Source organism: Danio rerio, chromosome 23 (assembly GCF_049306965.1).
Source record: "Danio rerio strain Tuebingen ecotype United States chromosome 23, GRCz12tu, whole genome shotgun sequence".
NCBI classification, from domain to species: Eukaryota; Metazoa; Chordata; class Actinopteri; order Cypriniformes; family Danionidae; genus Danio; species Danio rerio.
This window is the reverse complement of record NC_133198.1, coordinates 30,286,306-30,312,416: the sequence shown is the minus strand read 5'-3', so window position 1 is coordinate 30,312,416 and position 26,111 is coordinate 30,286,306. Positions and strand designations below refer to the sequence as shown.

The window sequence follows — 26,111 nt, the reverse complement described above, 5'->3', positions numbered from 1 at the left end:
ACACTGTATAACAATAATTTATATTTTTACAGTACTGTGATGGTTGGAGAAGAGGTAGGCATTAAAAAAATACAATTTATCGGGTAATTTAATAGATAGCATAAATAATACTCTTTTCAACTACTGTTTTTACATTACTCTGACAGTTGGGTTTAGGATTGGGGTGGAGGTAAACGTTAATAAAATACAATACAGTAGCAGTAGAACTTGAAAGTGCTTGTAAAGCTCTGGAATTTGAAGTTAGAAAAGGTGTAAGAACCCTGTTCTTAATATAACATACAGTACCATACATCCACTTCCACTTCCTTATCACAATTCATTTTGGCTAACATTTTTTCAAATGAAAAATCATAATCAAATTCATCCATTATTGAAGTGTAAGATATTAAATGTCTTTTTAAAACCTTAATATTTTATGTCTTGCTGTAGATATACCAACAGATAGAAGAGAGAACTCCTTATTCGTAATATGTGGAACCTCAGTTTTACCACCTAAAAGACATATCCTGGGTGAGAGAAGAATAAATCCCTGGCACCTAATTATCTTAGTAAAGTTTCTCAAAAGGGTTGAATCTTTTTACACTGCCATAAAGCATGGAAGTATGTGCCAATCTCTTGTTCACTCATTTAATTCTTGTTAAAGAAAGTAAAGTGATTTTGTTGTATAATGAAACTGTACAGGCTGGTTCTTGTTAATAAAACCAAAAAAAAAAAAAATACAGAACAAAGCATTTGTTTAAGAAATATAAATGGTTTTCTATTATTAAAATATCTTTGATAATAACGAAACCGTTCTGACCTCTTAATTTCTAAACTATAGTGTATATCATTCACTTATTTGTTTGACAATGACATGAATTGATGCATAATACATAGAGAAAACACTGATTTGGCTATCCGTCTCAGTGTACGCACATATTTTGGTTGTATATAAATTATAGTCTGAATCCATAGCAATTTTTCTAAAGGTCAGCAAATTGTGCAAACGCGTTGTGAAGCATCAACCAGGAGTTGATGCCAAACCTTGACCCCTTTCTCAAAGCAGGCCTAAATAAATGTACAGTGTTACTGAGCGCCTCTGTACTGTGTTTGTTCCCACAGAGAGAGAGTTCTTTGTGTCTACATGAGTCATTTTAGTACTACAGTCACTGTCTGGTGACATTGCTGTATGTCTCATCTGCCTCCTGTCATGTACCATTGTGTAATTGGTATTTATTCATCTGTCTTTTCGTTTGTCTTTTGTCTTCTCGTCGTCTCTGCATCCATCTGCTAGATATCCACACAGAGGCAGTGCAGGCAGCTCTGGCCCGGCATAAAGAGGAGAAGATGGCCCTTCCAATGCCCACTAAGCGGCGTTCAGCCTTCGTCCAGTCTCCTGCAGAAAACTGCACTCCTCCCGGTGGGTCATGCATCGCCCACAAGCCTTCTGCTGCCCCTTCTGTCCAGATCTCACTGACCAGCAGGGTCTCAAAAAAAAAAAAAACCCAAACCTTAAAGGCACACTCTTGTGTTTAAGGCCACAATGTATTTGTATATATAATATATATTTGTATTTGCCACAATGTATTTGTGTGTATATATATATATATATATATATATATATATATATATATATTTTTTTTTTTTTTTAATTAATCTAGCTATATTTTATAAAAGGCTGATATTTTGAAGCCATTTTTTTCCTGCACTTAAAAAGACCATATAAAATGACTGCATTTTTTATTATTATTAAGCTGTTATTTCAGTATCAAGGAGTACATAATTTTTGTTGCATGGAATTAATTTCAGTTTACAATAATAACTTTAATATGTTATGCAAATTGTCAGATGTTGTATTTAGTTAATGTAGGATATATCAGGGTGTCAGCGGGGTCTTAAAAAGTCTTATATATATATATATCTTGGTGAGACCTGCAGAAACCCTGTATATTTTTGTTTATTTTCTAGTGATATTATGTTAATAACTCTATTTTATAGAACCATATTAAGTTAATATGGAATGTACCAGTTAATAGGAATGTAATGCAATTATTACCAGTCTGTTGATCACAAATTCTATAACGCTGCTTATTCTATCTTAAGTTGTCATATCAAACTCATCATGTATATGTGTCTGCCTTTTGTGGTCTTTATCTGTAAGCTTTTCGTTTTTATTTCTATTCATTATTATCTTTTTAAACTGTTGTTGTATGCATGTGGCCACAGATACATCGTCAGCGTCGGAGGATGAGGGCTCCCTGCGCCGGCGTCAAGCCGCAATCAGTGCAATGCTGGCTCAGAACCTCCAGAGTCCCGAATACTGGATCAACCGATCAGTCCAGGGCTCCTCCACATCCTCCTCCGCCTCCTCCACGCTTTCTCACGGAGATGGCAAAACGCACAACCACAACAACCACAGCCAGGGGCAGACCAGTGCGCTCGCAGATGTGCTGGCACACACCCGCATAGGTACTGCAGGATCATGAGTCACACAAACACACGTGTTCAAGTGCTGAATCACAGACGACACAAAGAAGAGCTTCAGTTTTTATATGTCTGGTACTTACGTAAGCTTGATTTACTTCCCAGTGATCAGGGCAAAGGAAAACAGCAGCAGATCTTAATTTCCAAGTTCGTCAGCTTTAACGGTGGCTATGCAAACCTGTTTGTTCAGTTGTGTGTCATATTGAATGCTGGATGAATCACTATGCTGTTATGTGTCTCCTTTACAGATACCAACAGCAGTAGTGGCAGTGTCCCGCCTGACGTCACGTCCACAGCGCCCCAGGACAGGAACTCCAGAGTAGACCTGCCAGCCAACATCGCAGTGAAGGGCATAAGCCGAGGCCAGAGCCGATCCAGTATGATGGACACTGCCGGCGGTATGGACAGCCTCACACACAGCTCTTACATGCTGGAGACCTTGAACTTCCTGAACTGTTAGACTTGTAGGACCCAGTTTGGCCAACACAATAGTCAAAGCAATCCCTCCCTCTAGACTTTTATGTTTCGGTAACTACAGAAAATTGTTGGAAATATATATATATATATATATATATATATATATATATATATATATATATATATATATATATATATATATATATATATATATATATATATATATATAAATATATATAAATATATATATATAAACATCATTTATGCACTCTGTGGGAGAAGCTTCACAAACTGTATGTTTCTTAAACAAGATTTCTGAGGGGGAGGAAAACAATGTTAGATAATTAGGTTTAAATGTACTTAAAGGGATAGTATACTCAAAAATGAAAATTTCTATCAATAATTACTCACCCTCATGTCGTTTCAAACCCCAGAGACCCTTGATCATCCTTGAAACACACATATATACAATATTTTTGATTAAATCTGAGAGCTCTTTAATCCACCATAGACAGCAACGGTCAGTGTTGCTAGATTGGTTGGTTTCAGATTTGATTGTGCAGGTAAAATAATGGCACAGGTGGGTTGAGAAAATTTGAAACGTGAATTTTATATGCAACTTATTCAACAACACTCCATTTAGTCAGTAGTGACAAGTGCATAGCGCAAATCGCGTAGGCCCACCTGCAAGAAGAGGTGAAGGAAAGTTGTATCAAAATCTGACTCCCGGACAAATCTGATTCCCCTCACACACATCATGTATCACCGGCAGTTAAACTTACAGCGGTTTATCCTGACACTTTTGTCGATAATTTTTTTACACAATTAACAGCAGGAACAAACATAGAAGCCTTGTCTGCTTGACAAGCAGCACCTAATTATGTTCAAAAGAATTTAAAATATCAAATAGGATGAATTTATACTCCATTTCGAAAGTAAAACATACTCTAATAGGTAGTGTAATCTACACAACAAGTGTAGTGTGTGGGTGAGAGGAGGCAGTGTTTCGATGTGATCTGTTTATGTTGTGGTTCTGTGACTGCTGGTGTTAGTTGCTGTATGGTTAAAAAATGGGTAGGTTAATTTCGATTTAAATGAATTCAAATTAAGTATTAATCTAATATTTTGGGCAGCTTTTTGTCAGTTTGGTTGTTTTGGACAGCTTTTGAACTGGAAAACATCAGCTTTATCTGGCAACACTAACAAAGCTCCAGAATTGTGCATGTGTCTTCAATGGTTTAATGGCTACATTATGAATATATGTATATTTATATTATATATAATTACTGAGGCCCACTGTTAGGCTCCCAGTTCACAACCACTGATATAAATTATATTCTTATCCTGCTTTATGGAATTAGTTTTTTTGCTTTGCGTTCACCACAAAAAAAAATCTCCACATGAAAACTCTAAACATACTGCAAGCAGCTGTAAACTAGCATGAGCAACCTGCTTCTGCATGTAAGAAGATAACTCTGCATCAGCAGGTATCAATAGTTCAAAGTGGGATGACAAAACGAGAACTGCAGATAAACAAACTGTGAATAAAGCAGGGCTTGGTAACCAGCATCATGCTGATCGCTTCCTTCATTCCAGACGCATCACGTTGTTAAAATATTTGTGGAAAAATCTGTTCAGGTGAGATGAATTAGCATTAGAACAGTCTTTAATCTGTCTAGAATTAGCTACTAGCTTTCACCCCTTTCGCATTTGTTGTCATAACTCATTCTTTAAACTGAACATCCAATCCGTGCAATCTCTCTTAACAATGGCCCTGATGCTGATTTAGGATATTCTATTAATGTGACACATTACAAAACTGTCCTGACATTAGGGTGCCACAAACATTTTAAAGGATTATTTAAAGGTCATTTTAAAAGAAATGGTTTTCATGCCTAATTAATAAGTTAGAATAGTCAAAACTCATCAGTTACATCATGTAAAAACTAAAATATCAATAATCCGAAATTTTATTTCAATCATCGTACTGTTAGTTTATTCTCTTCCAACATAAACAACACATAAACACCATTTCCTGTCTCATGCCTATTTTTAGAAGTCTTGTATGTTGATGTGGTTATGTTTTTATGCTAACGCTTTAATGTTTTGCTTCCTCTTTGGTCGTGATGCCACCTGATTGTAGGAAAAGGTAGGGCTGGAGAGTTGTTTAGTGCAGTGCAGTGACCCCTGCTGTTTTTGTCCTTCTGTGTGACTCTGTGTGTTGTTCCAGCTTTGTGATGATTTCTGATTTGTGACAAACCTCTTCCTGATGGAATCCTCTGTTTATACTGTGACCCTGTCTGTTGCATATGGTCTCCTGTAATCTGAATAGGTGAATGAGAACATCTCTGTCAACAGGTGTTCCAGCACACAGTCGTGTCTCCACTAAAATACAGCAGCTGCTTAACACGTTGAAGAGACCCAAGAGGCCTCCGCTCAGCGAGTTCTTCCTGGATGACTCTGAAGAGATCGTGGAAGGTATAAAGATTTACTGGAATATGTTTTATCATATTTTATAATTCTTTAAATTAACTTGTATGAATGGAGTTTTTTTTTTAATAAAATATAAACCATACAAACCACACTGAAAGTAATCATTTTTTAATCTTGATTTTTTTATTATTATTATTAATATTATTTTTTTAATATGTTCACATAGTCAGTTCGAATTCAAATAGGTGTACTCTCTGTATGTATCTTATTTAAATGAAATGGAACATAAATTTACCAAGTAGCATGTAATAGCAGTGATAGTGAAATTAAGCATTCTCAACCAGTGAACCGTTCAACTCAATTGTATCGGAAAAAGGTTCGTTACTTGAAGCTTTCCAAATCAGATCTTAATAAGGACATCTGGTGGTTAAAGTGTGGGTAAGCATTGTGTTAAAAATGTAAAACATTCATAACTGACCAACTCATTCATGTAAGTAATACACCAATAGTAATATAAACAAATTACACTGGTGTTCTTTAACATACAAGGTATGTTACATTACACCACCGATGACTAGTAAAATCCAAGGTGTTCATAAGTACTTTATCTATTCCAATCGATCCTACACCCACACTCTCGTTCTGAGCGGGAATTTAACTTGCGATTCCTGTATGGGAGGCGAATGCTCTGAGGAGGCTATTAGAGACTCTTGCGCTGTATTTGTCAGCTGCCCTCCTTTACACACTATACTATAATATTAATTCATTTTCTTTTCGGCTTAGTCCCTTTATTAATCCGGGGTCGCCACAGCGGAATGAACCGCCAACTTATCCAGCACATTTTTACACAGCGGATGCCCTTCCGGTCGCACCCATCTCTGGGAAACATCCACACACATTCATTCACACACATACTACGGACAATTTAGCCTACCCGATTCACCTTTATCGCATGTCTTTGGACTGTGGGGGAAACCGGAGCACCCGGAGGAAACCCATGTGAACGCAGGGAGAACACACACAGCGTCACATCACTGTATAATAGTACATACAGTACATAAAAATTCCTCATTATTTTATATAATGTTTCTTTTCTTTCTAGCATTAAATTACATTTTGAGCTCAAGTTTTTCATTGTGTCTTAAATTCTCCATTGGTAATGTATTCTTCATATTTCCCACTTGCAGTTCCCCAGCCAGATCCTAACACACCTAGGCCAGAGGGCCGGCAGATTATTCCAGTGAAGGGGGAGCCGCTAGGGGTGGTCAGTAACTGGCCTCCAGCTTTGCAGGCAGCGCTGGCACGCTGGGGAGCCACACAGGCTAAAAGCCCTGCTCTCACTGCCTTAGACATCACCGGAAAACCCCTCTATACCCTGACCTATGGTGAGATGTCACAATGTTTGGATGGATAAAAGCAGGACCTTAAACTAATATTCTGCCATTGATGACAATGACCTGTGACTTGAGAAATTCATAGCCATAAATATACAGTTGAATTATTTGCCCCTCTTAAAATTTGTTTTTCTTTATTTAAATATTTCCCAAATGATGTTTAACACAGCAAGGAAATTTTCACAGTATGTCTGATAATATTTTTTCTTCTGAATAAAGTATTATTTGTTTTATTTAGGCTAGAATAAAAGTTTTTTTTTTTATCATTTTAAAGTCAAAACCTAGTTAAGCCTTTAAATGTCACTTTAAGCTGTATAGAAGTGTCTTGAAAAATATCTAGTAAAATATTTATTGTCATCATAGCAAAGATAAAATAAATCAGTTATTGGAAATTAGTTAATAAAACTATTATGCATAGAAACATGTTGGAAGACATCTCTCCATTACACAAAAATTGGGAAAAAATTAACAGCGGGGCTAATAATTCAGGGGGCTATTAATTCTACTGGACTTCAACTGTCTATATTTTTAATAATTTTCCTTTTTTTTTAACCATAAATATCATGTGTGCCTTGATTTATACTCACACAAACACGTCACACAGTCTAATATTTAATTGAATTGTCTTTAGCTTTGGTTATGGCACTCATTCACAGTGGCATTGTCGTTTTAATGCTTCTGCAATGTCTCAGCATTTATTTATGACCAGGGTTACTAAGCTTGTATTGATTTTTTTTTTAAATCACAACAACAATGATGAACTATCTTTAGATAAAGTATTTCCTGATAATAATAATTGCACATATACAAAATTGCTCTTTGCTATTATTTTTTAAGATAACACAAAAGTAGAATATTTTGAAGATTTTTTCCACTATATTGCTCATGTGACACTTTTATCTCTGCAGGTAAACTCTGGAGTCGCAGTCTGAAGTTGGCGTACACACTGTTAAACAAACTTGGTACCAAAAATGAACCAGTCCTGAAACCTGGAGATCGAGTAAGATTCTAACACCATACCTTGGTACACACTGCAATCCCATACTTCTCCATGTTTTATTCTTTACATTTCTCTTTAGGTGGCGTTAGTTTATCCCAACAGTGACCCTGGGATGTTCTGGGTGGCCTTTTATGGGTGCCTTCTTGCTGAGGTCATTCCTGTCCCGATAGAGGTGCCATTATCTCGAAAGGTATGGTAAAGGTTAAGTTATGGTGGACAACTCTTAAAACATGACATTGACTAATGTAACGTTCGCTGTTGGTAATTTGATTTTTAGGATGCAGGGAGTCAGCAGATAGGCTTCCTGTTGGGTAGCTGTGGTGTTGGTCTGGCGCTCACAAGTGAAGTCTGTCTAAAGGGACTTCCAAAGACCCCGAATGGAGAAATAATGCAATTTAAAGGTTTGTTTCATGTTGCTTTTCTTATTTGGATTGTCATTGAAGCTTTAGGATGCCAGATTAACATGTTTTTGTTGTTGACAGGATGGCCTCGTCTCAAGTGGGTGGTCACTGATACCAAGTATCTCACCAAACCATCCAAGGACTGGCAGCCGCACATACCTACTGCAAACACTGACACCGCTTACATAGAGGTGAGTGTAGGCTGGAGAACACAACAGTTTTTAAGTGACTGAATGCTGTCAGTGTATTCAATTCTCGTGTGTGTGTGTGTGTTTTCAGTATAAGGCCTCTAAGGAGGGTACGGTGATGGGAGTGGCTGTGTCGAAAATCTCCATGCTGACACACTGCCAGGCTCTAACTCAGGCCTGTAATTACTGTGAAGGTGAGCGCTACAGATCAGTAAACACATTTAGATATCCCTGTCATCTCAGCAGCACAACACTCAGCGACTCTTGAATGCTCCATAATTAAGCACTAATTAATTTATAGCCTTTGGTTGGTCATAGATTTTTATTGGATTTATAGGATTATTACATTATATTTTTTTCTTCATATTTAATTATCAAATTGTATAATATTTGGAAATTAAATTATTTTGTGTTGTATTTGATATTCAAATCTCTGTTGTTAATTTTGTTTATCTAAATCTGTTGACTGTCTTATCTATGTTTGAGTCAACATTTATTTATTATTTGATATTTAACATATTAACTCTATATTTTAATGTTTTTCATAAACGTGATGGTAAGGGTAGTCATGTTCTTAAAGGGCCATGAAACCCCCATCTCAGCAGGGTGTTTTCTCACCTCTAGTTTAAAAAAAGTCAGGTAAGTGGGTGAGTCCAGCTTTGTTTAGGTGGGAGTGGTGAAAGAGGGAAGGGTTTGCATGAAAAGCGGAGTTTCAGTACGAGCATGCGCTGATTTTTACAGATGCAAAACAAACACAGACGCAGGAGAGTAAGACAGTGACTATGTTTACATGGACATCAGTAATCTCGTTATCTGCCAAATCATTAATTTGTTGACTTTAACTGCAGTTTGGCACTTTCACATTTTTAATTCAGGAACATTTCATGATATTGAAAGCGATGAATTGGAAGAGTGTTGTTTTAATGGAATGTTTGATTCCGCACGCCGTATGAGGTAAAAAAAAAGCGTTTTTCTGTAACTTAGATGCACTTGGTTGGTGCAGAGAATGTCGTCAGAAAGCCGTGTGTGTGTATAGACTATTCTGTCACAAAATAGTTTGATTAAGGTGTTTACATTTGGAGAGCAGCATTTACAGCGGATCTGTACTGTAAACTTGGTAACTAAATCATTTTGACTAAGGTATGTCTTTAAAAACTGAAAGATTATTGCTGATGATACTAACTACCTTGGCCTTTGACTGAATAAACATAAACAAAGAACATTGATCACATACTTACCAAATTCATAGAGAAAGAACAATCAACCAAGTCTTTTTTAAAAGAAGGCGAGTAGTATTTCCGGATTTCACCATTTCCAGATGCGAAAAGTTCTTGGGTAAAACATATTTTTGTTGCGTGTCAGTAGACCACTGTAATCCACATTTGAGTTCAGCTGGGCTCTCATAGCGGTGAAATGAAAACAAAACCTTTATTGCAGCATATTTAAAAACGCAACCCTGTCGACTCATGTCTCCAAACAATTCTTCTTTTTCAACTTGTTTTACTTACTGTTGGCAACACAATGCGGTGTCTCTCTGTCATCTGAACACTGTAACAGGTAAAAGGAGTCTTTGAAGCTATCATGCTTATTAATGAAGTTGCACCTCATACGCAAAAGAGCTCGCTGATTTTTTTCAAACCAAGTCTTTCTCTTAAATTAATAATGAAAACTCAAAGACTTGACGTTGTACTCGCCGGTACAAACATCCAGTCTCCTCGCTGGAACTTACACAAGGATTTCATTGCCGTGACATAGCTTCAAAATTTCTTTTCAAGCCGGAAGAACAAATTTGCTCGAAATAACGCAAAAACAACCAATTTACACTTTTTTGTGAAATATATGTGTCCTAATGGTGTTTTTAGCTATGTAGGACATATAGATGATTGTCAACATCTCAAAAAATGTGTTTTAGTGTTTCGTGACCCTTTAAGATTTTAAATTGGATTTTATATTTTCGGTTCCATTTTACCTTTCTGTTTTTGTCTTAATGGATTTGTTTTTGTTTTTGGTCACTTAAATAATTAAGCTCAAAACATATTCTTCTTAATCTTCTCATCTAAGATTTATATATTTACTTCAGCATTGTTTCAGTTCTAAATTGTTGTGTTTTGGTTAACATTAAGTACACAGAAAATACTTAATATGTATTAAATGCAGCTTAAATGCAGTTTGTTTTACATAAGTGTTGATGTTTTTATTTCTTTTATTATGTTAGGAGAAACACTGGTTAATGTCCTGGATTTCAAAAAGGACTCTGGGCTTTGGCATGGAGTTCTAACAGTGAGTGTGATTCTTTTCCCCAAATAAGTTTTTTTCTTGTTCCTTGTTTCCTTCATTACAATTTGTTTTAATCTCTTTGTGTCTGTGTGTTCTTACAGAGTGTTATGAACAGAATCCACACTATTAGTGTGCCATACGCTGTCATGAAAGCTTGTCCACTGTCTTGGGTGCAAAGAGTTCATGTTCATAAGGGTAATCATCCACAACATCTGTGCACATTAAGTGGCTCAAAAGGTCATGCTTCATTATCAAAATACCGTGAAGCTCATTCATATAAATGTGTGTACACACAGCTCGTGTTGCTTTGGTGAAGTGTAGAGACCTGCACTGGGCAATGATGGCTCACAGAGATCAGAAGGACACCAATCTGTCTTCCCTGCGCATGCTGATCGTAGCCGATGGAGCCAATCCATGTGAGTAAACAAGCCATGGGAAAGAGATTGCTGTAATTCAGTGCAAATAAATAATCCCTATTTCTGTCTCAGGGTCTGTTTCTTCATGTGACGCCTTCCTGAACGTGTTTCAGTCGCATGGGCTGAAACCCGAGATGATCTGCCCCTGTGCTTCCTCTCCTGAGGCCATGACAGTGGCCATCCGCAGGTACCTGCATGTAATCTTCTGGAGATGTGCAGTTTTTTATTGCACACTTAAGTCTGTAGATGTGTTTTTCCCCCTATAAAGTTGTCTCTCTGTGTGTTTAGGCCTGGTGCTCCCGGCACTCCACTTCCTGCCAGGGCCATTCTGTCAATGGCAGGACTCAGTCACGGGGTGATTCGGGTCAACACGGAGGATAAGAACTCTGCCCTCACTGTGCAAGATGTAGGACATGTCATGCCTGGAGGTGAGACTGTCCAACGGTTTGAACATTTCACTGTAGATTATGTGATTGTGTTGTGAACTGTTGCCAAGCTTTAAAGCAGCTGCTCTCTTGGAACATACTGCTGTGTGTTGGCAACAAATTTAGCATGTGATGCATACAAACAAATTAGTTTGTTTTGGTGGATTAAACACAAAATATAAAACAAATAAATACACCAGTGCATAATGTGTGTCAAGAGTTATAATGTGTGTCAAGATATTAAGAAAATGAATGTGTAGTTTTTTCCATAAACTGTTTCTCCTCACTGTAAGTATCAATGCTGTAATGCATGAAAGATAATCTAAATATTGTTTAATTTTTTATTAATTATATGATTATATAGGCAGAGGAATGTCTTAAATGCATTGTTGTATTTTTTGTCTTCAGTAAATGGTTTAGCATTTTAGTTGGTTAACATTAGGAATTTGGAAAGGCTAGCATTTAAAGCAGTTCCCTCTTTTCTTTCTGCATCACAGCTCTGATGTGTATTGTGAAGCCTGATGGGCCGCCAATGCTCTGTAAGACTGATGAAATCGGAGAGATTGTGTTGAACTCACGAGCCGGAGGCACCATGTACTACGGCCTGCCTGGGGTGACCAAAAACACTTTTGAGGTACTGATAAAACACATGGGAGTGAATGTATCTGATAGCAATACACCAAATACACAAGAGCTAAGTTCGAAATGGCACACTATACACTGTGAACTTATGCACTTACACTCTCAACAGCATAGTATATATGTAGCGTCATCCCAAATGGAACACTAATGTTTTTTTACTAAGTGGAAATTCAAAACGTTTCCCTGATGATGTTTGATGGTTGCCAAATTAATTAAATAAATGACCAAAGTATCAAATAATACCTGCCATAACCACATTGATTATCGGGAGCTGGTATAATCACTCTTTAAGGAGAATTTTTCTTTCACAATTCAAAATATAATAATTCAACATCAGTGCCAGAAAGCTCTGCCTCTTCCACTACGTGAGCAAATCAGCGGCTGTTGAGTGTGTGAAGTGTCCAACATACCTCACTTCTTTTTTTTCGGTTGAATAAGTGCATTATTGGGGTAATTAAAGTGCACTTATTATTTTTAGAGTTTTCAGTGTGATCGCACTACTTCACTATTTGTACTACAAAATGGTGTAGAATAGTGCATAAATATGTGATTTGGGATGTACCTACAATCACTCAAATCTCTGATCTGATTGGCCACAGGTGATTCCTGTAAACTCAGGTGGTACCCCGATAGGAGACGTTCCCTTCACACGCACTGGACTTTTGGGCTTTGTGGGTCCGGTAAGTAGAAATACAGTACCATTATGTGTATATATACATATTTTAAATGTATTTGTAATATCATATATTTTAAATGTATTTATTTTTATATATTATTTTAAAGTTTAGGTTCAGAAAGATTCTTTGGCAGAAATTAATAATTTAATTATAGAAAATCATATATTTTTTCCAAAACAATAAGTCCTGTATCTTGAGCATCAGGTCAGCATGTTAGTAGGATTTCTGAAGGGTCATGTGACACAGAAGACTGTAATAATAAATATAGAAAATGTTGCTGGATTTACATGTATTGGTCAAATATTCTCCTTTAATGAAAGAGAGAGAGAGACACCTGTACATAGAATAACAAGTCTGACCCCGCAATTTTCACAGTTAAATAAAGTATGAACAAAGCCTCTTTCTATTTGCCTCTGTGTCACAATAATTTGTACCCTCAGGGAAGTTTGGTGTTTGTGGTGGGAAAGATCGAGGGTCTGCTTAGTGTCAGTGGTCGCAGACACAATGCAGATGACCTGGTGGCCACAGCACTGGCAGTGGAGCCAGTCAAAACCGTTTACAGAGGAAGGTACGAACAAAACATATCGAAATTACAGGTGTTTAGACCGTTTTGGTAATGTGATGAGGTTCTGAGAGTGTCTGTCATGTATGCAGGATTGCCGTGTTCTCTGTTACTGTGTTCTATGATGAGCGGGTAGTGATTGTTGCAGAGCAGAGGCCTGACGCCAATGAAGAGGACAGTTTTCAGTGGATGAGCAGAGTCTTGCAGGTAACACACAAGCCTTCTTAAAACTTCATTTGTGTAAAGTAAAGTAGGTCATTGATATAAATGGACCTCAGCTCACTGGCTTCATCTAATGAAGCAAATAACAATGATAAATTCACAATATCCAATGATTCTACACTTTCATAATAATAAGTGTCATAACTCTTCTCTCTTTTTTTTTTGACTGTGTTCCTATAGGCTATAGACAGTATCCACCAGGTGGGCTTGTATTGTTTGGCGCTGGTGCCTGCAAATACATTACCCAAAACTCCACTGGGTGGTATTCATGTGTCTGAGACCAAACATCATTTCCTGGAGGGATCTCTGCATCCCTGCAACATTCTGATGTGCCCTCATACTTGTGTCACAAACCTTCCAAAACCCAGACAAAAGCAGCCAGGTACTCTAAAAATAAATACATTTTTAAAAACATAAGTACATACAGTTGAAGTCAAAATTATTAGTCATCCTGTGATTTTTATTTTTATTTTTCAAATATTTCCCAAAAGATGTTTAACAAAGTAAATAATTTTTTACAGTATGTCTGATAATAATTTTTCCTCTAGAGAAAGTCTTATTTGTTTTATTTTGGCTAGAATAAAAGCAGTTTTTAATTTTCAAATTAAGTTTTACTGAAGGTCAAAATTATGAGGCCCTTTAAGCTATAGTTTTTTTTTATGTCACCAGAACAAACCACTTTTATACAATGATTTGCTTAACTACCTCAACTTCTCTAGTTAACCTAATTAACCTAGTGAAGCCTTTAAATGCCTGTAAGCTGAATAATATTGTCCTGGAAAATATCTAGTAAAATATTATGTACTGTCATCATGGCAAAGATAAAATAAATATGTTATTGTAAATGAGTTACTGAAACTATTATGTTTACAATTCTGTTGAAAAAAAAAATACACAAAAGCATGCACATCACTTTAAATGGGTGCTCAGCCAAACAGATAAATTATATATAAAATTATAAATAAACTGTATATATAATTAAATATAATTTTTTTCTTCATTTTGTGATGTATTATTGGGATTTGTTTGTTTTTGTATTTCATTTTTGTTTTTGTACATGGTTTTAAATATGTAGGTTGTATAATTTTTGAAGGTGTATTTTTCTATTTTTTGTTGTGAGATAATGGATGAGATCTTGTGGTCCAGAAGTGTATAAAAAAAGAGCAACATACTATGATGAACACTGATAATGAGCCGTGTGCTCGAAACATTACACGCCTTGTATCAGCCTTTTTAATTTAATAAATCGCCTTTTTTGGAGTTTTGAATATATAGAATATACAGGGGGCTTATAATTGAGGAGGACTTCAGTTGTATATTATAGCACCTCTTCAGTTTTTATAGATTGATTTTTTTTAAACTTTTCTTTTCATTCATTTATTTTATTTTATTTTATTTTATATATATATATATATATATATATATATATATATATATATATATATATATATATATATATATATTATTCAATATAGCTTTAAAAATCATATTTTTTACGGTTGGGTTTATTAAAAAATACATAAGTTCTATTTTTTATTTAAATATTTTTTTTGTTGTATATTTAATAGACTATTTTTTTCATTGAGCTTTTTTTAATGTTAAATTATACTGTATTATGCATGTGTAAAACCCCTTAAATTACCCTTGTGTTATTGATATTTGATGTAAAAATAAGCTTGCTTTGCCTTCCAGTGGGAGTCGGTCCAGCTTCCATCATGGTAGGCAACCTGGTAGCAGGAAAGAGGATTGCACAGGCTAGTGGGAGAGATCTTGGGCTAATTGATGACCAGGAGCAATCCAGAAAGGTCAGTCAAAAAACTGAGGATTAGAAAATCCACTGTTAATCCCTAAACCCCATCCTAGGGACATAAAATTTTCAGCTACCTCAACAATGCCAATTAATCACTATAAGAGTTATAGAATAATCCATAATTGTACCATAATACACAGCTTCTCATTATTTTGCAGTCATTCCTCTAGTTTCTAGGTACCTCAGTGACTAGGATTTCCACCTTGAGATCTGGTTTAAATGATTAGTGTCTTTACAAATAGAGTTAAAAGAGAACTGAGGATGAAGAGAGTTTTTCTCATGTCCTCTAAGCTTGTGCTCTGGTCTGTCTTTCTCTCTCGTGCTCGGGCCTCTAGCTCTGTGTGTGGCCCACTAACATGGTAAGCCTGAATGCCAGCAACCCTCTGCTGTTTGTGTGCGCTGAGCTTCAAAAACCCTATTGCTACAATTCACATCATCAACAATTATCATCACGTCAGGGCCTTACATTTACAATATAGAAAAAGGATAGATTTGGATTTTTCATCAACATGAAAACAAAATTAACCTGTTAGACAGAATGGACTAATGATTTAGTTTCTTTTAATTGTGATATTATATCCTACATTAGCTGTGTAGCAGCTTACAGTCAGTTTAAAAGTCCAATCTGAAAAGAAATGCAGCTTCTGATAACCTCAGTTACAATAAAATGGCTCAAATTTCAGTCAGTTTAAGAAAGGTGGCATAAACCTTTTTCAATTAGACATGTGAACACTTGATTACACTGAATTCCAAATGCAGCTTTTCTGTATATTCAATGATGTAGAAATGGCTTCAATAATTCATTGTCTTTTAAAGGGATAGTTCACCCTAAATTAAAATTCTGTCATCATTTGCTCATCCTCCACCTTGTTTCAAACATGTTTGAGTTTCTTTCTTTGGTTGAACACCATCAAAAAAAGAGATATGTCCTGTTGCAGTCCCACATATGTTTTAGCACACACAATCCAGGACACACGATCTAGGCAGGGGCGAACCATATGTGGTTAATGACGGATGAGTCTATTTTTTCTTGTCTAACGACTACTAACTCCTTAGGAGCATTATCGCCAGCTACTGTTTTTCACCAATATGGTGATCGAGACCACCCGTGACTGAACAGTTTAGGGTTTTCCATTTCAGTCATTATTTCATTATTATATCTTAATGATCATTTTAACATCTGTGCATTTTTGGAGTTTCAGTTACTCATTATCATGTAAAAAAAAAAAATTAGTTAAAACGGTAATGATTATTATTTAAGCAAATAAATACTATTCAATCGCTGGAGTAAAATATTTATATGGTGTTAGACATTCATTAAATGTAAAAAAACATGTTTATTGCATATAAAGGTGTATTCTCACCTGTACATATTAACTTGCCTTTATTTTGTAAATAAATTGAATCCTTTATAGAAATTAAACCTGTCCATTTTAGATCATTTATAGTTTTAGCCTATATAGGCTATTAAATGATACTTTATTTATTTATTTAAACTTTATTAAATTAAATTACAACTTGCATTTTACTATTTGTTTTGGTGAATTACAGTTTATTGAGAACTACCCTAATCAAAGAACATTTAACTGAGCTCTGTGAAAAGTTTTGTAATCACAATTGTCCAAGACGCAGCACTGTATTAGATTTTAGCAAATATTAACAAAAGGTGGAGAAAACACCTCCACCTTCCACGGAGAAATAGCCACCCGCTGCATTGAGTCCACCGCCTTTAGAACTGGCCACTACTGAGAATAAAGCTCGCCTGCCCCCTAATGGTAATGTAATTCCTCATTCAGAGAATTTCTATGAGTGCTGAGGCTAACCATGTTTAAAGGCCCCATCTTTATCTCTAAAAAATGTTTCAGCAAATCCAGCAAAATCTGCTATACTCACTCTCAGATAAATAGGGATTGATCATTAGAGCCAGACAGAATCTGCGGACATTTTTAGCTCTTTCTGCGCAGAATTTTGTAAAAAAGGATATATATAAATAAATAAAAAAGCTTTTTAAAATTGTATTTAATGTTTGCTATGCAAATCCATTAGTTCCACTTATTTGGTAAACAAAGCAAGTGTCTCATATAGTGTATCTACTAAAAGACAGAAAATATTACTTTACAAACTGTATTGTAAATAAATCATATGAACAATTTTATATTAGTCAATAATACTACTAAAATTTATTTAAAAATTGAATAAATTTAAGTTTACACAAATAAATAAATTGACTCGATCGGCTGAAAATCTGCATATTTCTGCACGATGTGGGTCCTGTCTCGATCAATATATATATTAATGACAAGGTCATAGAAGATGTTAATAACAATAAAATCTGTTGTAACCACATATAGTTCGCCCCTGCCTAGATCCCATGTCCTGAATTGTGTGTGCTAAAACATGTGTGGGTCCGTAGGACTGCAGCTGGACATTATTGGAAAAAAAGAGCCATTGACTTCCATTGTAGAAACAAAAAATATTCTGGATGTTAGTTGCTGCTTTTTTCTACATTCTTCAGAGTATCTTGTGTTGTGCTCAACTGAATAAAGAAATGAATAAAGGTCTAGAACCTCAAAGGGGTGATTAAATGGTGTGGATATTTTTATTTTTGGGTGAACTACCCCTTTAACACTCTTGTATGATGACTTATTTTCGTGTGGATTTTAAAATTAATCTTACAAGTATCAATATATATTTACCTTGTACATTACCTTTACATTACATTACAGTTATGTACCTTGTACATAACTGTACATTGTGTAAGTAGTAGGCACACACACTTCTAATGCTGCATGGTGTGGTCTTTATTGCTACTTGCATGAGTCCTGCTGCTACAGTATGTGTGTGAGAGAGCTATGTTGATATGCCATCAATCCTTAATATCATAAACCTTAGACCTTTTTATTTGCTGGCTTAGTAATGCTGTTTGCTCCAATAGTGCTATAAGTTAAGCTGATGTTAAATATTAATGAGTCATGTTAAAACCCATAATGCAGTTTGAATGGAGGTGTTAAGACCTGTTTTCTTGTCTCACAGCATCAGTTCCTGTCTGAAGCCCTGCAGTGGCGAGCGCAGACTGACCCTGATCATGTTCTCTACATGCTGCTGAATGCAAAGGTGATGAGCAAGTGTACCTCATCAAATTGATTATTTAGACAAGCTGTTCTGTACTGAGAGGTTTTCTCTATTTGTCCTGCAGGGTGTAGCAGTGAGCACGGCCACGTGTTCACAACTGCACAAGAGAGCAGAGAAGATCACAGCGGCCTTGTTGGAAAGAGGAGGAATTAACACTGGAGACAACGTAGTACTGCTTTATCCTCCTGGTAATGGCGTCTAAAACAAATTGTACTGATTTGTTGCCCTCACTTGGTGTTATATTAACATTGTAATCAATTCCTTTTGAAATGACAAGGTTTTGTCCACACAGAAAAAAAGCTTGTTAAATAGCAGTAAATGTTAATGCAGGATATTGAGATTTGCTTTGCTGCCCCTTTGTTTGGCATCACTGGGATCCCAGTGATTGATATGTGCAAATGATAACTAGAATTTTAAATGATAACTTTCTGGCCCACTTACAATGCTCAGCATATAAAAGTACACCCACCCCTCACTAATCTATCTTTTATATTCATATTTTTAACAGGAAGCTATACAATATCATATTTGTACTTATACATTAAATTAGTCAGCACTGAAGCCAAATCTGGAGCTTATCTAACAAAATAATTTACAATGATGATCCAAAAACTAGTACACCCAAATTTATGTTATAGAAGAATTTTAAATACGAATTTAAAAAAAGAGGAAAAAGCAAAAACACTGAAAAATTTAGTTGAAATTTTGTAAATTGTATTATCTTTTTTAAAATTTCTAAATGTGTTTGGTGACTAAAATATTATTTTAACAAATATATGTTTAATAAATCTGTTTTGTTTATATGCATCAAAATACATTGCCTATATTCGCTGAGATACAAATATTCAGTTTTGAAAATGGGGTGTACCCAATTATGCTGAGCATATTTGTTAAGCTTATATTGAGTCCAAACCTAACAGGAAGGTTATAACACATCTACACAGTGTGTGTTTTAGAGTTCTTGTTGGATTTTTTTTTTTAATATGGGTAAACTATGCATTTATTTATTTATTTTTTTGCAATGTTATAGTGTTTTTTCCATTAGTTATTTAAAATATTATATCAAAATTACATCCACTAGTCATTTAAGTTTTTTTGTTTGCCATAAAAAAGAAATAAAAGTATTTTTGGAAGCGATTGGACAGGGAATTGAGTGATGTGCTATACCAGTAAATGTGGTGTAATTAAAAAAAAAAAAAACTTTATTTGGAAGGTGCGAAATATTTACAGTAAAGAAAAAAAAAAAAAAACTTAAAAATGAAGGAAAACAGCAACAATGTGCTCACTGAATATACCACAAGTATTCACTGAGCTGCTTGTATGAGTCAGCATTAAGACTAAAGACTAATTATAGACTAAAGCCCCACCTACAGGATATACCATGCTAATCTACAGAAATACAAAGTTAGTTTTAATTAAACTAAATAAACTTATAAACACTCAAAACAGCAATAGCAATATTTTTCAAACCGAAAATACAATAATCATACACAAAATGAGAGCACAAAAGCCTGTAAGTGTGTTTTAAAGTCCAAGTTTAAAAGTCAACAGGTACTTAATACTAATGAACTGATTTTTATCGAGGTTTGTTAACCATACAGTTTTGTTTCCTGTTAAATGGACATAAAAAGAATACAGTGGAAAATTAATGAGATTAGAAGATGTAAAAAAAAAAAGTCATATAGGCGTATAGGCGGGGATTTACATGAGTGTGAGCAAATTTGCAGAATTATCATTTTTGGGTGAAATATCCTCTTTCAAACTCCTAAAAATAGCAGCATAAATTACCACATGACATGTTTGTTTCTTCTTCCCTGCAGGCATAGATCTAATCGCCTCCTTTTATGGCTGTCTGTATGCTGGCTGTATTCCAGTCACTGTCAGGCCTCCTCATCCACAGAATCTCTCTGCAACTCTCCCCACTGTCCGAATGATCATAGATGTGAGTCTGATCATTTGATTTGTATGAAATACAAGCTGACATCTCAAACAGAGTTTTAAGACATTTCAAGACTAGATTTGATCAAGTGATTTTTACACAATGTTGTACTGGACATGCAAGATTAACCTATGTTTTTTTGCTCAAAGATGAAGACCCCACTCAGTGTTTGTACTGCACAACTTCCCTTTCTGTAAAACACAATTGTACCAGACTGTCCTGCTTTTAATGATTCTAGTAGACTTTTTATGAAATGAAGAACAATTTTTAACAAAGTGACACCAGCAAAATTATTTTTTTTAATTTTTATTGTGTATTTTGATTCATTTGTTTGTTGTTTAAATTGTATGTTTATTCTTGAAATTGCCATGAAAGTAGTCTTGCTTGCTGACATGGCATTAGATAAAAAAATACATTACATGACTCCGCATTTGATGTCATCCATTAATGAATGTATGAATTGTAGCGTATTAATCTAAGAAACCGTGTCTGCATCAGGTGAGCAAAGCAGCCTGTATCCTCACAACGCAGACCCTGATGAAGACATTGAGGTCTAAAGAAGCGGCAGCCAGTGTGAATGTGAAGACGTGGCCAAATATCATTGACACGGGTAAAAAAATTGCAACATTTTATATGACTTCTATGCCAGTTGAACAAAATTAATAGTCCTGACTTGACTGATCTTGTGTGTGCAGATGATCTTCCAAGGAAACGGCCTGCAAGCATCTATAAACCACCCACCGCAGAAATGTTGGCCTATCTGGACTTCAGTGTGTCCACAACAGGCATGCTGACTGGAGTTAAGGCAAGTCTTGTGTCCTTTCCTCAATTAGACTAAAGGCCCAGATATACTTGAAGAATGGATTTTTAAGACATAATTTAGAACAACAACAAACCAAAATGAAGTTTTATTTGGGCAGTTTCTGCAGAAGTTCACTCTGGCTAGTAAACACCTTTAAACTAACATTGATTCACCTTACCTTCTTTGACATAGACATCATCTCCAGTTTATATATTCGAGGTCAGACAAGGGTAAAAACATGAACACAACTTGTAATTGTTACTGAAAGTGAACTGAAACTGTAAACTTCCTTGCCATGAGGTAATTTATTGTATAAAGTGGTATTAAAAATGGGATGTGATTATGAGAGTCTCAACAGAGTGTTATTGTTGGCTTTAGGTTTATTTTGTTAGTAAGAGAAAATCGTAGCAAATGTATTTTTATATTTACAACATCATTCTCTGCAATATGGGGAGTGATCAGATGTTCTCTAATGGTGTACTGCTGAAATGTTATATCAACCATTATTTTACTTCTGAGGGAAGTAGAATAAACTTTGCTTTGAGTATATCAGGGTATTACAGTGTTTGCATTTCAATAACTAATAAAATCTTCAGCTGTTTGTTTTGCTTTTGGCAAGAGCAAGTATGTTGGATGTTGGTCTTATTAGTTTACATATTAACGTGAAGCAAAACTTTTCAAAGTTGGCTCAAAATGATCAATTCTTAAATGTAAAATGTGAATGTTAGAGTGGCTGACTGTAGTATTGGTTACCTAGTAACCAACAGCAGGGCTTGAAATTAACTTTTTTACTTGGTAGCACCGGTGCTCCCAACTTCAAATATTTAGGAGCACCAAAAATTTTTTAGGAGCACCAGAAAAAATTTAGGAGCACCCACCAAAAATGAATGAGCACAGCTGCAAATTGTTTTTTAAGGGATTTATTGTATTTTAAAACAACATTAATAGGACTGACAAAAACCAGAAACAACTATCTAACTAATGCTGTGAAGACATTGATATTTGTGTGCAATAATTCCAAAATGAATGTCTAATAATTAGGCCATAGAATATTAATGATGATAAAAAATGACAATAATAGTAACAATGAATTCCATTTCTCATTATGATACTGCCTTGAATGTGCATGAATGTAGGTTATCTGCTATAAAAAGTATGTTACCTTATGAAAAATAATTGTATAGTTTGCATCAAACAAAAATGAAGCATTGCAGTAAGAAATATTGATTTTGTACTGCTGTTTTTATATGCATGTCAATTTAATAAATAATATTTCTGCTACAAAACAAACAAAAGATTATAATAAATCATTCAATTCAATGATGAAAGCTGCAAAGCAGTCATCAGTAAATAAATAAAAAAATAATATACACCTCAAAAAAGAATAGACAAAAGAAAGAAAGTAAAGTCTCACTTCTATCACTCTTTAAAAGTTTTGGTTTCAGTTTGTGTCAATTTAAAGGTTCAGTCTGAGCTGATCTTCATGTTTCTGTGTTAGTGGAAAAGCTGGCGAGTCAGCCGACCCAATTTATGAGTAGGCAGAGCAGGTTTCTTGCGCTAACCATCGGCGCAATACCGGTCTTTGTTATGAGCCGCAGTTTCAGTGTAAACTTAGTAAAGGCGAGCTTCTTTGGCGATGATATGTACAGTATTAGATTTGACTTTTAGCGGACATTTGCGCTGAACGCAGTGAACGCAACGCATGGAGATTCGGGCGCCTTCTCCAAGAAGCGCGTACTCGATTGATCTCAGCTGGCGGATCATTATTCACCACGTGACGTGTCATGATCGCTTTCATCTGCGCCTCAACTTTAGGTGGGGTTTGCAAACCTGTGTGCTTTAAGTTTTTACTCTTCAGCCGTTTGCATTTCCTGTGGTCATAAAAGCTCCTTCCCTGTCATCTGACAGCGGAATACCTTGAGTAAATGACAGCTAATATGAACCAATATAGCGGCAGAGAAGAGCGATTCAGCACGTTTTTACAAAAAATCAAAACAGGTCGCACTACAACCATTATCTGCAGTCGCACTAATGCTCCCATATATATTATGAGGTCGCATAGATTAATTTTCGGGCGCATATGCGACCAAAATGGTCGTAATTTCGAGCCCTGAACAGTAAACAAGGCAAGCCTAATGCAGACAGCTGGTTAGCCCTTAGCTTTGTTTCCATCCACCTATTTTTATGCGTATTTTGGATATGCGCATAAAAAACAGTTGATGGAAACGCCATGATGCGCATAAATTTTGAAAATTTGTAGCATAATTGAGTCGGATAAATGTTTTATTCGATGAGTAAAGATACACGTAATCTATGATGGAAACACTTTTACCAAACAAATTCTACGATGCGCATTAAAGTCAAGTGATTTCTGCTGTAAGAGTTCATGCAATGATAAAAATGTGTGTGAATGGACTAACTAGCAGGCTGAGCACATTGTAAAACATCTAAAATGTTGTTTTGGTCATTCTAAAATGCTTTAACTATTTCAGTATTAGAGCTATTATATTAATTACCTCCAGACTCGAGAGTGTCTGTGCCCATGCCTTCAAAAGCCACCACTTGTTCATTGCATGTTGCCATTTGTCTTCTGGGGCGCAAGTCATTTATTAAATGAAGAAAAGATTCACACAGCTCTTCCTACCGCAGCAAATTCAGTTTTTACTGTTGATATTTGGCGCCAGTTAATCAGGAGGTGACGATTTTTTTTTAACTTGTTTGATGGAAACACTGCTTTATTCGCATGTCTTATTTGCGATATTTCAGTTTTGCGCATAAATTCGCATCTTTGGATGGTAACATAGCTACAGTGGTAATTTTCCCTACATCAGAGTTTATGACTGTGGTCATTAAAAATCCCATGGCACTTCTCATAAAAGAGTAGAGATATAATCCCAGTGTCCTGGCTAAATTCCTTGAATGGGCCCTTAACCATCATGGCCTCCCAATCATCCCCATTCACCTAATTGGCTCTATCACTGTCTCTCCACTCCACCTATAGCTAGTGTGTGGTGAGCGCACTGACGCTGCTGTCCTGTGGCTGCCGTCGCATCATCCAAGTGGATGCTGCACACTGGTGGTGGTGTGGAGAGACCCCCATGATGACTATGAAAGGCTTTGGGTGTATGGCCATACAAAATAAATGCGCTATATAAATACACATTACATTACAATCAGCAAATGCTTTTCCATTTCTCATTTTCTCACTTCTCATGCAATAGTTTTAAAATGCACATTAACACAGGGTGATGGAAACCCAGCTCTTTTGCGTAATGCCATCCTAACCAGCTTGTTTTTGTGCTTCATTCAGATGTCTCACTCAGCGGTCAATGCTCTGTGTCGATCCATCAAGCTGCAGTGTGAGCTTTACTCCTCCAGACAGATCGCCATCTGCATGGACCCCTACTGTGGCCTGGGCTTCGTGTTGTGGTGTCTGTCGAGGTAGTACAACATTTTACAGACATAATGCAATAAATCACGTTTATCCTAGGTTCAACTGTGACTGCACCTGGTGAGGAAATAATGCCATGCATGGAAATCATTTTCACATCTGTTTTGTTTGTGTCTAGTGTTTATTCAGGTCACCAGTCAATCCTGATTCCTCCCATGGAGCTGGAGACGTCTCTGCCGCTGTGGCTGAGCACTCTGAGTCAGTATAAGATCAGAGACACCTTCTGTTCATACTCTGTCATGGAGCTGTGCACCAAGGGTCTTGGCACACAGACTGAAGCTCTAAAGGTGAGTCGGCTGGATATAGACACATCACTGTTCTGACGTCTGGGGGTGGTACGATATGCTTTTATAATCACTAAGGCTGCATTTATATAAAAAGAAATACAGTAAAATAGCAATATTGTAAAACATTAGTATAAAAAGTTGCTGCAGTCTTAGAATCCTATGGTTTTCCACTGCTTTCCATGTTGTTCCTGGTGCTTTTTTAGTACCACCTCAGGTGAGGGTCCAAGCCATAACCTTAACAAAACGTGACAAACAGCAAGGAAAATTAATATTGAACACATCAAGTTTTTTGGAGCTTTTGACATGGAATTGAACCAAATACAAACAAATATCAAACAAAACTAAAGAAATGAGTTGTGTGTAATAACAATGAAATGACACAAAGAGAAAGTACTAAACTACTGAAACACTTTTAATACTTTATATAAAAGGCTTTTTTTTGGTGGCGGCAGCTTAAAGATGCCTCTCGTATCTTAAAGATGCCTCTCATCTTAATTGCTCAAGTGTATGTGTTTCACAGACTTAAACAGAGTTTAAAAATCTTGATGGTTCTGTGGGTCTCATCTATCAAATCGGATCTTTAATTTGTATTTTCTATTGGATTTAAGTCGGGTGATTGGCTGGGCACTCTACAGCTTGATTTTCTTTCTCTGAAAGCATTTGAGAGTGTCCTTGGCTGTGTTTTGGGTCATTGACTTGCTGAAATGTCCACCCTGGTTTTATCTTAGCAACGTAGATGTTGGAGTGAATCAGCGAATATTAATTTACAATGATGAAGGGCAGAGGGTTGCTGAATAACTACTAAGAGATTTCAGCTGCAGCTGAGCTTTCCACACCTCCCTTTCTTCATATGTTCAATAATTTTCCCTACGTCATCTCATTTTATTAGACATAAGTTTTTTTTTTAAACTAATTCGTTTTGTTTTCTTTGCATATATATATTTCTTAGGTTTTTACCAACATCCAGGTAAAACAACAACAAATTATTGTCAACAGCATTTTTAGAAATTTGTTTTCTCAGAAAAATATTGATGTGTTCAATACTTATTTTTACCGCTGTATATACACACCTATAATCACTGATTGATCAGAGTGATTTGGTACTGATTGCCAGTACCAATGTTATTGGATTTGCAACACTGAATCTGCTATATTTAAATAGACAGCAGCAGA

At 35.8% G+C, this 26,111-nt stretch overlaps 1 protein-coding gene across 6 annotated transcripts in view; it reads left to right on the top strand.

The window, feature by feature from the left end:
• dip2ba (disco-interacting protein 2 homolog Ba) overlaps nt 1-26,111 on the top strand; it is an 83,932-nt gene that overhangs the window by 51,077 nt on the left and 6,744 nt on the right. For 3 of the 6 annotated variants that reach the window (XM_009296841.4, XM_073938230.1, XM_068216719.2), the window contains exons 4-32: nt 1,274-1,399; nt 2,206-2,448; nt 2,712-2,861; nt 5,239-5,358; nt 6,501-6,698; nt 7,616-7,707; nt 7,787-7,897; nt 7,985-8,108; nt 8,190-8,299; nt 8,388-8,490; nt 10,512-10,576; nt 10,675-10,768; nt 10,870-10,989; nt 11,062-11,176; nt 11,278-11,417; nt 11,912-12,048; nt 12,656-12,736; nt 13,174-13,301; nt 13,388-13,502; nt 13,698-13,899; nt 15,210-15,322; nt 15,663-15,686; nt 18,361-18,441; nt 18,524-18,647; nt 20,280-20,401; nt 20,897-21,008; nt 21,094-21,203; nt 24,511-24,641; nt 24,770-24,938. In XM_009296841.4, the coding sequence (XP_009295116.1) occupies nt 1,274-1,399; nt 2,206-2,448; nt 2,712-2,861; nt 5,239-5,358; nt 6,501-6,698; nt 7,616-7,707; nt 7,787-7,897; nt 7,985-8,108; nt 8,190-8,299; nt 8,388-8,490; nt 10,512-10,576; nt 10,675-10,768; nt 10,870-10,989; nt 11,062-11,176; nt 11,278-11,417; nt 11,912-12,048; nt 12,656-12,736; nt 13,174-13,301; nt 13,388-13,502; nt 13,698-13,899; nt 15,210-15,322; nt 15,663-15,686; nt 18,361-18,441; nt 18,524-18,647; nt 20,280-20,401; nt 20,897-21,008; nt 21,094-21,203; nt 24,511-24,641; nt 24,770-24,938 (3,560 nt within the window). The remainder of the gene's footprint in view (nt 1-1,273; nt 1,400-2,205; nt 2,449-2,711; nt 2,862-5,238; nt 5,359-6,500; nt 6,699-7,615; nt 7,708-7,786; nt 7,898-7,984; nt 8,109-8,189; nt 8,300-8,387; nt 8,491-10,511; nt 10,577-10,674; nt 10,769-10,869; nt 10,990-11,061; nt 11,177-11,277; nt 11,418-11,911; nt 12,049-12,655; nt 12,737-13,173; nt 13,302-13,387; nt 13,503-13,697; nt 13,900-15,209; nt 15,323-15,662; nt 15,687-18,360; nt 18,442-18,523; nt 18,648-20,279; nt 20,402-20,896; nt 21,009-21,093; nt 21,204-24,510; nt 24,642-24,769; nt 24,939-26,111) is intronic. The other 3 variants (NM_212963.1, XM_073938231.1, XM_073938229.1) reach the window with 1 other exon arrangement.